Below are 13,759 nucleotides of genomic sequence, written 5' to 3' on the forward strand. Positions count from 1 at the left end.
CAGGAGAGCCTTAGCACAAATGACAGCTTGAGATGGGGCTGATGCAATAGGAGAGGGCCAGCCCCAGACATCTCCTGTGGGATGCAGCTCAGGTGCTGCCAGTGGATGGAGCATGGCTGTGCCCACACAGATGTACTCATCCTGGGTGGGATGCCACAGTTCAGGCTATGTCAAGTCCCTAATGAAGCCCACTTCACAGTGGGACAGCGGGCATCATGCTAAAATCAGTAGATTTAAGCACCATTTCCAAAACATGTTGGGCACAAGTGCTATTTGTTTCTCACTGATGCTGACACCAAGCACAGTACAACACTGTGGTCTACGCTGGGCTGGGGCACAAAGAAACACATTCAAACCCATGTTAAATGTCATGAAAATGTAGGCTTTCCCAGTGGGGATGCTGAACTCTGCAACAAATTTGTTTGCAAACCCCATCCCATTCAGCCATAGTGCAATCAGATTTTCAGTTTAATTATGTGCAAGGAGGATGTCAGTCATTTATCAATGCTGACTTTGTACAAGGGCAACACTACTGGGCTGTTTAATAATTTATGTCCTTAATATCAGGGGGTGGTGTTTGGGAAAGTTCCTACTGCTGCCAGCAGGATATTAATCATACTTCCAAGAGAGCTGGTCTGAGTGCAGCAAACTCTTACAGCATTCATGAAGCACACTGAGGTGCATTTGCATTAGGGGTTCTGATGGAAATGTGATCTCTTAATTAGCAAAACCTACTGAAGAGATCCCAGCACAAAACCAACAGTAGGATCTAGCATCGGATGCTGCACCCAAAGATCAAGCAACTGCTGCATCAGTGTAGCTAAATGAAGGAAAAGAAAGAGCACAAGAGATGTGTTGTGCTGCAAAGGGGAGTCCTGCCTTGCTGCTGGTATCTTGCAGGTATCTCTGCTTAGCATCCCAGGAAAGCCAAGAGGGATCTGCTGGAGCATTCCAGACAAAGGACAGCAGGAAGGTGCAAGGAGCACCACTGACTTGCAGAAATCAGCACCTGAGTTACCATCCTACTGATTTCTGATTACTGATTATATAGCCAGGATATGGGCAGTACTGGCTGTTCCATAGAAGAACATTCCATTTGAGTAAAGAAATGCCCTTGCTTCTAGAAACGGGGAAAGTGCCAAACGAGAGGCTTCTTTGACTCTTTTTCCAAATATGTGCTCCTGACATGATCAGCAGTAGCATCCAGTGGTGGACAGGTCTTTGCGCTGCCTGGGCAGCTGTTTGTCAGATAGTTGGCAAAGAGCTGCGGAGCTGTAAATCCTGCAAGAGATGTCCTGAAGTGTTGTTTGACACTGAATGCAAATCCCCTGTCCACATCCGTATCATCTGCGTTCATGGAAAAAGAGTTGAGAGCACCAGCCAGGGATGGTGGTCATTAAAACCCCTTCCTGCAGTGCTTATCTTCCCAGAGCATGAGAGAGTAACTGGAACCCGGAATGTCCTGTGTCATCTGCCTGTTCTGGGAGTGCTGGTGACAGGTTTGAAAAATCAGTTTGGAAGAAGTCCTGAAAAGGACCAAGCCCATGTCCCATAGGCCCCTGAGGCATCCCACTATGTTAAGCAGAAGAGCTGTGATGTGGTGCCCAGGAAGGATGTTGAGGTCATATGAGCATTATTTTAATGGATTAGTCATCTATTTCAGAGCTGTGCAAAGTCCTAACGAGGTCCAGGGAAGAAGACAGACATTTCTAGGGCTGTGCTTACCTGGATCATCTTTATTTTAGATATATTTATGTCCCAGAGTCACTGTCCTTGCATGGCACAGCCTTGGGGAAGTGCCTTGCATTGGCTTCTACCCAATGAACCAGAATGGTGTCCTTGGCTGAAGTTCCTAAGCAAAGCACTGGTGTCTCAGAGCAGCAGCCCTGAGTGTGACTGCTGTCCCCCTTCCCTAGTGTACCATACCCACTGAGGGCAGGAAACAGCACAGAAGAGCATGGGCTGTGCTCAGAGCAGGGTTTGTGGGATGATGCTGAGCACAGTGCAGTGCTACAGGTATGAATTAACCCACTTAGCACCTTTGCTTCTCTTGGTCCACACACTGTTAAAGCCTGTTGTATGGAATGCCAAGCTCTTCAGCTTGATTTTAGCATTGTGGTCTTGCCTTAAGAGAAGACTACTTGAGTGATTTAAGTCCATGTCACTGGTGATAAATAGCTGCAGAGTTAAGAGAGATCTTCCTCACTGTTTTTCTTTTTTTTTCCTTTTTTCTCTCTTTTTTTAGCCTTCTGCTTAGTTTGCAGCTGGAAAAGAAAAAAAAAGTGTTTGTTTTCAAATTATTAACAACTTGGTAAAATGAGCTCATAATAAAAATGGGCTAATAGTACATCCAGGCACAATCAGATGAAATGCCTGACTCTGAGCTGCTACAGAAGCAACTTAGCAACACAAGCTCCTCTTGATGCATCAGCTTCTGTTTTACATGCTCAACTGCAGCAGTGAGAAGAAATGCTGAAATGAGCTGAGACAATGTAGCTATTTAAAATGTGATAGGGGAATAGGGATGTCCCAGGCCAGACACATCCTTTGAACCTCCTTCATGGTATTCAGACAGCCAAGCTGCAGGTGGTGGGTGTTTGGTGCCTCCTGCCTGCAGGAGGGGCAGAAGGAGCTGGAAGCAGGGCTACCTCCAGCAGCACCCATCTGGGCACTGTGGGCTTTTACCAAAAAAAAAAAAAAAAAAAAAACAGGGTCATAGCTCTGCTCAGAGTATATGCAGGATTAGGCTGTGCTTATCTCTTTCCCCTTCCCCTGCCCTGCCTGCACGCTAACCTACTTTCTCGTTTTGTGGAAAGAACATCTTGGATTATGGTGCTGCAAATGAAAGGCTTCAGTCATTGTATCAGGAGAATCACAGGTAAGCACAGAGTTTAATGTCAGCTTTTTGGCAGCTTCTTTATTCCCTCCCTGCTTTGCACAAACAAGCTGTCTTTGTGCGGAAGTTCATTTTTCCTTTTGAGACCGTGGTATTTGTCAACACGGTTTTTCAATAATCCTTGCCGACAAAGCAGTGCCAAAGCAGATCTCTTTTACTGTTGCTGAAAAGCTACCTGATCCTGCTGCAAAGTGCAGCTCACTGAGGTCTGTCCCCTCTATCCCTGCCACCAGGCAGGAGGATAAAAGCTGTGCCCAGATGACAGGTCTGAAATCCCAGTGCAAAATATAACCCCAATGTAATTTCTTCCAGTGCTGGCGATGTTCGGAGGGAGCTGTGTTGGTGTCTGGGGTGATTTGGGTGATTTTTTGCAGCATGGCTGTATTTCCTTGCATGCATCCTGTTTCCTCTGGCCCCCTTCGCTCAGCTTCTGGAGTCCATCAAGAACATGGAAATCTCCAGTTCCCTATTTGCTTATTGCTGATGGTTCCCAAGTTATTCTAAGGTAAAAGTGTAAAATGGGAAACAAGCTTGAATGGACAAAAAAAGGCCATTAAAGCCAGCTGGAGTGTGGGGAGGGACTGAGGTGCAGCAGAGCTGCATGGAGGAGCCAACCTGCTTCCAGCCTGCTGCAGCATCTTGGTGGCCCTGTTCATCACCTGATTGCTTTTCTGCCCTGGTGTGCAGTCCCAGCAGAACCTCCACCCTTGCAGACCATTCTCCCCTCCTAGAAGGCACTCCAGGCTCCATTTTTGCAATTGCTTTTGGAGGCATCCAGACAGATCTGCAGCTGGACAGGACTGACACAGAGGGAAATCTTTTAAATCCCTAAGCTGCCCCTAAATCCACCAGCATCATTTGAACGTCTCAAATAAACAAAGAAACTCTACAGTTCTGTACATTTATAGCTATGATGATATATTTTGTTTGCAAGCCCTGAAATGTGGAAGATCTAATTTATGTGTAACTTTGGGTTCACTGAATTCTAGGTCATTCTCCAGACAGGTCAGTAAAGGTCCACATAAGTCATCCAGAGCAATTTCCCACTCCAGGTGGCTAACACGAACGTCCTAGCACCTTCAGTGAGGATGCACCAAGGATGCAGCAGCCTCTGCTTTGTCTGTGATGGGCTGCTCCTGCTGCCAGGCTCTGAAGCAGCTCCTACACCACCATACCAGCTCCATCAGGCTCCCTGGGCTTCACAACATACTGAAAAACCCTCCCCATTTCCATCATATCCAGGTGCTCTGGGGAAGCCTTACTTCTTTCATCAAGGAGGAACTTACCAGCATCAAGGGATGCTCCTTCTCAGGGCAGCACCACTAGCTGCCAAAACACTCAGAGACACTTCTGCTCCAGGAATTCCCCTTCCCTTGGACCCTCATGATGGTTGTCACCAATTTGTCTTAGCTCATTAGGAACAGCTCTCCCAGGTTTCTCATGCAGGGGACATGGTATTTGCTGGCCCAGTGAGGGGCAGGTTTAAGGAGAGCCTTACTGCAGATTGGCTGGTATTTTCAATATGCAAAATGATATTTTTAATATTCTTCTTTGTGTCTTTATGAAAATTATAATGGATGTCAGGGCAAAATACCACAGTTGGGTAGGATGCCAAGTTATTTGGAAAGTTTCCACATGTCCTACTGTTATCTGCTGGAGATGTCCCTTCTCCCTGAGGGGACTAGTACTCCTGCTCTGAGCCCAGAGTGGCATCCGTTATGCTCAGGCTCCCTCTAGTGCCTCTATGCCCTGGTGTCCCCATCCCTCCAGGTGGCTTCTCCAGGTCCATTTGTCGCCAGGAACTGTCCTTCGTCCCCACTGCCTTCCAGCTTTGCTGCTGTGGACTTAAATCACAGCCAAGCCTTGCTTGCCCTATCCCTCAGCCCAGTAGCTCACCAGTTTTAAGGAATGCTCCACAGCCAAAGCAGAGTCCTTCTGGGATCCTTCTAGCCAGCACCTGAACAGGATCACAGATTCATAGGGGTTGGAAGGGACGTCTGGAGGTCATCTAGTCCAATCTCCCAGCACTAAGACTTGTTGGCACCACAGGCACCCTGTGCATTTCACTGTGAGCTGGGGCAGCCCTGGGAAACACTGGGAGAAGATTATCCCATGCCAATCATCCATTAATATCAGGACACCACAAAAACATCACTTGCCAACACTTGCCATCACTTGTCCTGTTAATCGCTCTTTTGGGCTAGTTCCTCCAAAAGCAGCAATGCTTTTTCTGATCTGTACCCACAGGCCTCATCACAAAAGCCACTGAACTGTGTGATGTAAGAACATTGACAGAGAGGACATGGTTGTCAAAGAAACTTTATTGTTTTATGTTTATTTGGGTTTTTTTAGTTGTTTTGCAGCAGGAGTAACTACCATCCTATTCAACGAGCACAGCCCCTGTAATGGGTGATACATGGGGTAACGAATTACATCTGTAATCTATAAAAGTGTGGCTGAAGGTTTTGAACTGTTTGATCAGCCTTGGTGAAGCTGTCTCTGGAGGCATGGCTGCTCTTCAGAGCCTGGGAGAGACTTGACAGATCCCAACCACTCAACAGAGCAAGATGGTCTTGATCCTGCCCTGGATCATCCTTTCTTTTTTGGAACTCTTTGTTGCCTTACAGTGTGTTACAAACAAAACTGAACACATCCATGCTCAAACTCATAAAAGGAATGCAGTACTACCGTTTTACTGTAGTTGCAAGAGGCTTGCTGAGACCATAAAATAAAAACATCTGCTTCTTCCTAGGAAGGAAAGTTCAGAAATGGGTGAAAAAGAGTTTTCGTAATCCAACATGAAGGTAAGGGGGCCAGGCAGTGTTTGCATCTCCCTTCTGCAACATAGTGAGGGTGAATGCTTTCCTGGGATCTGGTTTTAGGGCTGCTGAGTTCCTCTCATTGGTCAGGGGACTGGGAGAGGAGATTTGCAGGTCAAGGAGGATGCACAGTGCCAGCAGCTTTCCTGCTTCCATCTTTCGTACATGCTATGTCAGCAGCAGCTGCCCAGACAGAACTGACAGCATCTAAAAACATTCTGTGACTTAGAGCTTGCTGGAAATAAGGGATGTGCTGAAATTAAATTATGTTAGCTTTCTTTTTCCTGCAGTCTTTCATTTCAGCTTCATCACTGTTCCCACTTTGCCCATTTTGCCCGAGGCCCGTGTATTTTTTCCCTGTTTTTGTGACAGGATGACATGCACACAGGCAGAATGCAGCAAGGCCGATGGCTCCACAGGCCATTGGCCACCCGAGCGCCTACTGCTTCCCCTCCCGTGCACTGCCCCAGGGACTTCGGGCAGGAGTTCGTTCACTCTGGATTAGTTTAGGCGATTTCAGCAGTTTGGCAGCGCAGGCGCCATGTGGGGACCCAAGCACGGGAGGGGCTAGCGTTGTCGGGGTCATTGTCACCGGGGGGAAACGTGCGGCCGGGGAGCGATCGCGGTTCACACACCGCCAGGACTGCGGGGCCGGTGCGGACTCGCGGGCTCAGCCGCTGGGCGGGGAAGACGAGAGAGAGGACAGGGAGGAACGGTCGCGAGGCGGAACCTCCACGCCAGCGGTGCTTATTGCACACCCGACCGCAAAGACTTCCGCAACAGTCTTCCGGTGCGGCCGAGCCCCATTTCCCAGCGGCCTTTGTGCGGCCTTTCTCTTCCGGTGTGAAGCTGTCCGCTGCGGGCGCGGTACGTGCGGCTCTGCGCAATCCGGTTCCATCCGCGCTCCGCCGGCCGCTCCTGGTGCTGGGCTCCGGCCCGGCGGGCTGCGGGGGGACCGCGGGAGGCGGGGCCGAGCCGAACGAAGGCTGCGGTGAGCCGAGCTGAGCTGTGTCGTGTCTTTTGTCCCGCAGGTGCCGCCATGGCCAAGTCCAAGAACCACACCACGCACAACCAGTGTGAGTCGGGGCCCGGCGCGGGGTTGTGGGTGGTGCCCGGCGGGGATTCGTGGCGCCCCTTCTCTTGCTGTAGTGAGATCAACTAGGGAGGAGGAGGTAGCAGAAGCTGAGCGGTGGCTGCCACTGCCAGGGTTACAGACTCCATAACCACGGGAAAGCAAGTGTCACGGCTCTGCGTCTTCCTATGTGATGCATCGCATCCAGAGAGAAGCGTGGTCATAAAGTCATTCCTGTTCTCTATTTTCTTTTTTGCGTTCCCTCAAACTAATTGGTGTAAGCTTGCAGTGTTCATGGTCAGGTTCTGCTGGTCCTGGCACGGCCAGCACTAGTGTCTTATTACTAATGCTGCACATAGGCACTGGAAGGTGCCTCAGGCCTTTGCCTGTGCACGTGGATGCGTTGCTTGTATTTTAATAATAAATACGCAGCCTGAAATCCTTGAATTACAGAGGCTTGCATTACTGAGAATACAGCATGCCAGGGTGTGGGAATGGAGGTGCTCCCCTTATCTGACTTTAGCTGGGATTTGAAGGGCTAGCTGATTTTTCATTCTGCATTATTCTTGCAGCAGTATTTAAAAGAAAGCTAATGCAGCTTTCCAATAATAATTGAAGTTGTAATTTGTATTGTTTCTCACATAGCCCGTAAGTGGCACAGAAATGGTATCAAGAAGCCCAGATCCCATAGATATGAGTCTCTCAAAGGGGTGAGTATTTCTGTTCACATTTCTAACCTGTTCAGACTCAAGAAAATCCAGTAATGGTGTTTGTTTGACTGTTGGCATTTTTGCAGATGAGGGCTGTGGGCTTCTCATGCATTGTTTGCTCACCTTACTTGCTGCTGTGATAGTTCTAACCCATGTGAAACACACTGTATTTCTACAGAACTGCTTTTTACCTATTGCCCACCTTTGTCTCTGTCCTGCTTGGGATCAGTGTCGCTAAATACTGCTCCCAGTGAAGCAAACACAAGTCAGTGTTTCACTGCTCTCCTTCGCTTTAAATCCTGCTGTGTCTGTCTCCTCCCTTCCCTTCAGTGTTATTTTAGTGTCGGTACTAATACACAGGAGTTCCTTCAGAAGAGAATTGGCGTTGCTGGATGGTGCACATGGAAATGACAAAATTGTGAATTTTCTGATACTGAAGACATGGTACACCACTATGTTTCTCTGCACAACAGAGAGGCGAAAAAAAAAAGGATATTGTTCTGGTTTGGGAGAGTGCTGTGATTCTGTTTACCTTGTAGATGTGATAACTTGCTTTTCAGAGGTGATGTAGAAGCCTTTGCCTTGCTCACTGAGGGTTAATTGCTCTGCAGATACTCATCTACAAGTGTTGCCTTGTACCAAGCGCACATGAGTTAAGTTGGCTAAAATCCTGCTAGTTATGTGTACCAGGGAAAATGCTCCTTGTTGTAAAGAAGGTGTGTCTCAGTGGGACACTGATAGTTCTGAGGATTGCTCCTAGCCTTGAAAGGATGTGTTAGTGACCCAGTAGCTGTCAAAAGACAGGAGCAGCTCTTTATAACACAAAAATGAAATTTGTCTTGTTTGCAGCATTACTCAGTTTGTTCTTTCTGTATATTTATCTGTTGATGTACCAAACCAGAAAATGTTTCTGCATTAATCACAGCTAGAATTGCAGTAACTGGAATATGATAGAATCATATGCGTCCCTTTACAGTGGGGCTCATTTTTCCTTTGTTTTCGTAGGTTGATCCCAAGTTTCTGAGGAATATGAGATTTGCCAAGAAACACAACAAGAAGGGGCTGAAGAAGATGCAGGCCAACAATGCCAAGCAGGCAGCTCTACAGAAGAAGGACTGACGTGGTTTAAGACAAAGAACCAGTTTGCCTTTTGGCATGTGTGTTTAAAGCATTTTTGTACAAATAAAATTGGACATAACAAAGTCTTCACCTCCTGAATTTGAGGAGAACCCTCAAAAGTGCCTTGAGTTTTATTATAAATGCCAATTGTGTGTCATCACATCCACGTGTAGTGACCAGTGTGTGGTTTTGTTCCCAGTCAGATAAGCTGTAGAGGTTGTGTATTGGTGTTCTCAGCCTCCACAAGTCCTAAGTAAAACAGCTGCCCCTTCCTCAGTAGTGTTCTACTGCAATTGTTGGTATAGAGTGTGAACATCTAATAACTTAGCTTGTTTTCAAGTTGTGAAATGGATACTGAGTGAAGCTTTAAAATACAAGCAGCAATGTGTTTTGCATCACACAGACACTTAGATGACCGTATTCAGTATAGGTAGAACTGGTTTTGATAATGGACGTGTGTGTTCAAAGCTGTCTCATACTGCAGTTTTTGCTGTAGTTCTTAGTGCTGTTAGGGCACAACCAGACTTCTGAGTGCTGTTCCTTACTCATCCATATTACTGTTCAAGAAGGGTAGCTGCAGCAATGGAAATCTTGTTAACTGCAATGTAAGAGATCGTAGCAATTAATGTAGTAGTGGTATGTGTTGTCTTCTAAAATGCTTCAAGTAATAATGTGTTAAAAGATGATAAGGGTTATAAGTCTGTATAAAATACCTAGATTTTTCAAAGCTACTGTATTTCAATGAGAGTCTTTCACTGCAGTAACACAAGAGTCCCTGTCTGATGTAGCTAGTTGGCTGATCAGATCAGGGAAGTTGCATTCGAAAGCATAAGAAGAGGTGGTGCCATGACAGGGTTTTGCTACTGCAGATAAACAGTGAACTTGCTTTTCCTGGTCCTACCAGTCAGCAAAGTTGGCTCAAGATGAGTATTTTCATTGCTGAATAGAACCATGTGTTAAAAGGCAACAAACCTGTCTTGAAATTGCAATTGCAGCACTTGTCCACTTGGTGGTGTAAATCCACAAATCAACGCAAGGGTTGGAAGTACATAAGTACAGCAGTAAAAGACCGGTTGGTTGAGAAATAAATGTTTGACTGAAACATCCAATGAATGAAAATGTTTTTTTAAAAAATACCTTAGCCAATTACTATAATGAAATACTTCGTTGAAATAAGTATTTTGAATTCTTTGTGGCCTGAAGTGCTTCTACAAGACTTTTCCCAGTTTACAAGTGATTTTTTTTTTTTTTTGACTGGTCAGCCCTAGACCAACCAACACAGAGATTTACTGAAATCACAGGAGTGTCTTTGCAGCCGGAGAGATGTGCAGCCTCCATCTGCATGATTCCTACTGCATGCATCTCTTGGACTCTTCTCAATGTTGAAGTTTCTCAGCTTGAAGAACTTAATTTCTGGGCAAGAGCAACGTGCTAGTAGGGAGGGGTGGTGTGCTGGTGTAGTCATGTTTGGAGAATGCAGTCATGAGTTCATATCACTGGATAAAATCTTTTAAATCTTTAAGACAAAAAGACCAGCTGGTCCCTGCTGCCTTCAGGTGAGCCAAAAGCCTGTGCTTGCCTGGGGAGAGGATCCTGGAAATGACAATCATCCCTGGAAATGACAATCATCCCTGCAAAGCTTTTTGGCAGCTGGTTACATTATCTAGACACAGCTCTATGGTGTTTAAATCCTGATGGTACTGGTGGTAACTGAGATCAGAGGTCTCTGAGTTCCATGGCAGCTGCCTTCCTTGGTTCAGTGAGCTTGTCTACAAAAGCACAGCCGCATAATTGTGGTTCCCATTAATACGCACATCACCTTGGGATGCTGCTAGTGCTGGAGGAGGCAGAGTGGCTGGTCCAGCTGCCTAAATGAAGGTCAGTGTACTGCAGGGCTGTATGGTGACAACGGTAAAAGAAAAAGCACAAACCCTGGAGAGGACTTGGCATTTGTTTTGCTGCACCTTCACCTGTATGTCTGTAAATTTTCAGTCTGCTTTGAGTTCTACATTTTACATCTTGCACTAAGGCTTTTCTGTCGAGGAAGGGGGACTTCATCTCTAACTCCTCTTTGTGTCTTCCACTAGAGGGCTTATATTGTGAGAGCATCTTACCCACAGCATGTGGTTTGAGGGAAGAGAGACAAGGTTTGGGCTGAGAAAGGGATGTCAGCACATTAATGAGAAGCAAAAAATGGACAATGTGCTGCCAGTGGCTCTGCAGCTTCCCCAGGGCTGACTCAAAGCGGCCTTTCCATGCTGCCCTTCATGTCGCCCTTCAGTGGGACAGCTTCCCAAATATGGGCTTGCTGACTTTCTGACCAAAATAGCGTCTGCGTGACAAAATGCAGCACAGAGGAATGTAACCTTAATCCAGGCATCATTGTGTAGCAAGAGGCAGGAGTCTGCGAGCTTCCACAGCAGCTTGGTGTCAGGTTTGTTGTCATCTACCCCTCTCTGTGATTTCCCTGCACACACGATAGTCCTGCGGGAAACTGCCTGGATATTGGCAGTTTGTAACCCCATAACAACTCAATTCGTGAGTTCTCTCCCTTCCCTTCCTTAAGGATGATGATGTGCCAGCCCAGAAGGGAAAGCTGTGAATGGGTGCCTGTGCTGGCATGCCCCTGCAGTGGGTCTTCCTGCACTTTCATTTGCGTGTGAAATCATGTAATTTCTGTCCTGGTTTCTGTTGGTTGAGGGAAGCTGACAATCCTTTTGGGGAGGATTACATCTGCAGAGCCCAGGGGATGGAACTGGCAGCTTCACACCACTTGAAACTATTCCCATTATGCTGAGCTCTGTGACCTTTGACATTTAAAAACTTCAAAACCCGTATGATGAAGTCCTTGGCATCCCACTGGAAGGTGATGTTTCTGAGGGAGTCTCTCTGCTTAACCACTACCACACATCAGGTAATACATTTCATACTTGCTGATGATGATTTCTCCCCTTTGCAATGAAGAGTGCTCAGTATTAAGTTCTAGGTTGGCTCCTGTTTTCCCTACAGTGAAAAAAAAATAGGGCGCAAAGGGCATGTAACTGAACACTGACCAGCTCATTTTGCAGAGGTGAGCAATTGCACTGAAAGTCCACAGTACAGAAATGGGGAGGAGAACTAAAAGCAGTGGGAAATGCCCTGATGGGACGCAGTAATCACCAGGGACATTGATGTTTGCTGTGAAAATAAAAAGCAGGTCTGGATGCACATTGTTCTGATCCCCTTCACCACCTTTCAGTAGTGTGCTCCAGCAAAAAATGCATGAACAGAATTTGAGTTCCTCTTTGCCCGAGTTTCAGAGCTGTCACAGGTGTTCCTTCACAACAGTGGATTTGGCACAGTGAAATTTTGTGTATCTGATGTAGCTTAGCTCACTTCTGTTGCCCTTGTGGCAAACTTGCTTCAAACTAGTGTAGAAATCAAATCTGCTACCACCAAAAGGAAGCAGAGCAAGTGGCCCAAGAGCTGTGGCTGCATTCAGTGGCACATGTTGCTGTCACATGGCAGCACAGTTCTCTGTTTCATGTGGGTAGTGCAGAGCAAGAGCATACAGATATGTGGGCTGTTTTACAGAATGGCTTTTGTCTGATTAGGAAAAAAAAGTGGATGTTTTGATGACTTTATTTCTTGAAGCAGTGCTTGTGAACATGACACATTCCTTAAAGCCCTCTAGCACCACAAGTACAACATCCAGGGGAAACTGCAAATTTCTGAGTTACATACATGCATAGGGTTCTGAGTTTTCTTCTTAGCACATCTCCAGGCACATCTCCTGCACAGAGGCTTTAACGGGGCTGATCGTGTGCCAGCTACAGGTTTGTCTAAGCTGCTTGGCTGTCTATCAGGTCATGTTAAATTCCTAATGCAGTTGTTCCTGTGCTTTAGCCAACAGTGAAATCTACCCACACCACCCCATGGCATTTGCCGGCTTACACTTGGACAACAGTCAGCATGTTTAGAAAAACTGGTCTTGCAGTTTTTCTGACTTTATGCTGAGCGCACTGACCTGCCAATGCCTCTAAGGACAGAAAAAGCCCAAATATTGCCCAGCATTTCTGCTCTTGTAGGAATAAGTTTCAGCTGCTACAATGCCTCGGTCCTCTTTCTCTCCAGCCACCATCATCCATGTTTTGTTCTCAGGGAAAAGAGTGGGGCAGCTAGTGAGGTTGTTGTGCGTTGCTGCTACCTGTGCCTGTACTCCTGGTGCTCCTGAACCAAGGGCAGAGTGCTGAGGTGTGGTTGCATGGCTTCTCTTAACCTTCACAGCCATCCTTTTCCCTGAGCTCATGATGTTCAAGGAACGTTTAGATGTTGTATTGAGGGACATGGTTTAGTGGGCTTGTATTGGTGGTAAGTGGATGGTTGGACTGGATGATCTTGTAGGTCTTTTCTGGCCTTGGTGATTCTATGGAGTCCAGGCCTCCTCCCAAGCCACCAAGTTGGCTAAAGGGGCAGAGGTTAAGCTGGGAAAGTTCCTTATTTCCTCTCATGTTCATAATTCAATGAGCCAAAGCCTATTCCTAAATGGTAGTAAATGTCTTGGAAATGTCCATGTTGAGTATTGGGATTTGGTTGGGACAAAGGAAGGCAATGGGGCTGTCAGTGGTGCCTGCTGAGATCTGATATGGGTGTGGGTTGCCTGTTGGCTGAGTGGCTGTGGGGAAATTCGGTGTCCCTGCCACCTCACTGGGCAGGTCAGAAAGAAAAAGGCTGAATTTTACAGCTGTAACATTGCTGTGGTTATAAGCGTGGCTGAGACCCAGTTGTCTGCACCTCTTGTACAGATTTCTAGGCCTTGGTAAAACATTCCAAAGGTTTCCTCAGATGCAGGAGGCCTCAGCAGGACTTGTTAAATGACTTGCGCTACTCGAGTGGTGGAAAATGACAGTCGTGGAATCATCCAGTTGGAGAAGACCTTCAAGGAATCAAGGCAGCAGGCTCACTGGAGACAAGACAGTAACAGCAGCGCTTCCTACCATAACGTTCAACCCAACAACTTTCTGCACCTTTGTTGGCTTCTGGTGCATCTTCCGTTCTGCAGAGTCAGCAGAAACTTGGGTGTGGGCCCAGAGGGGAGGCAGAGAGCTATTGCCCCTTCCCTGAGCCTTTCCAAAGGAGGCTCAAATACAGGTGTGTCTGAGGT

At 46.8% G+C, this 13,759-nt stretch overlaps 1 protein-coding gene across 1 annotated transcript; it reads left to right on the forward strand.

Annotated features, from left to right (window-relative positions):
• On the forward strand, positions 6,474-8,735 carry RPL29 (ribosomal protein L29). Its single transcript, XM_021409718.1, has 4 exons — positions 6,474-6,582; positions 6,747-6,791; positions 7,433-7,497; positions 8,503-8,735. The coding sequence occupies exons 2-4, from the start codon at positions 6,755-6,757 to the stop codon at positions 8,614-8,616; spliced, it is 216 nt and encodes a 71-aa protein (XP_021265393.1). The 5' UTR covers positions 6,474-6,582; positions 6,747-6,754; the 3' UTR covers positions 8,617-8,735.

The sequence above is a fragment of the Numida meleagris genome, chromosome 11 (genome assembly GCF_002078875.1).
Source record: "Numida meleagris isolate 19003 breed g44 Domestic line chromosome 11, NumMel1.0, whole genome shotgun sequence".
Classification (NCBI taxonomy): domain Eukaryota; kingdom Metazoa; phylum Chordata; class Aves; order Galliformes; family Numididae; genus Numida; species Numida meleagris.

Coding starts and splice junctions, on each gene's coding strand:
- RPL29 (XM_021409718.1), top strand. CDS start 6,755: ATGGCCAAGTCCAAGAACCACACCACGCACAACCAGT. Junction 6,792..7,432: donor CCACACCACGCACAACCAGT/GTGAGTCGGGGC, acceptor TTTCTCACATAG/CCCGTAAGTGGCACAGAAAT. Junction 7,498..8,502: donor GATATGAGTCTCTCAAAGGG/GTGAGTATTTCT, acceptor TTGTTTTCGTAG/GTTGATCCCAAGTTTCTGAG.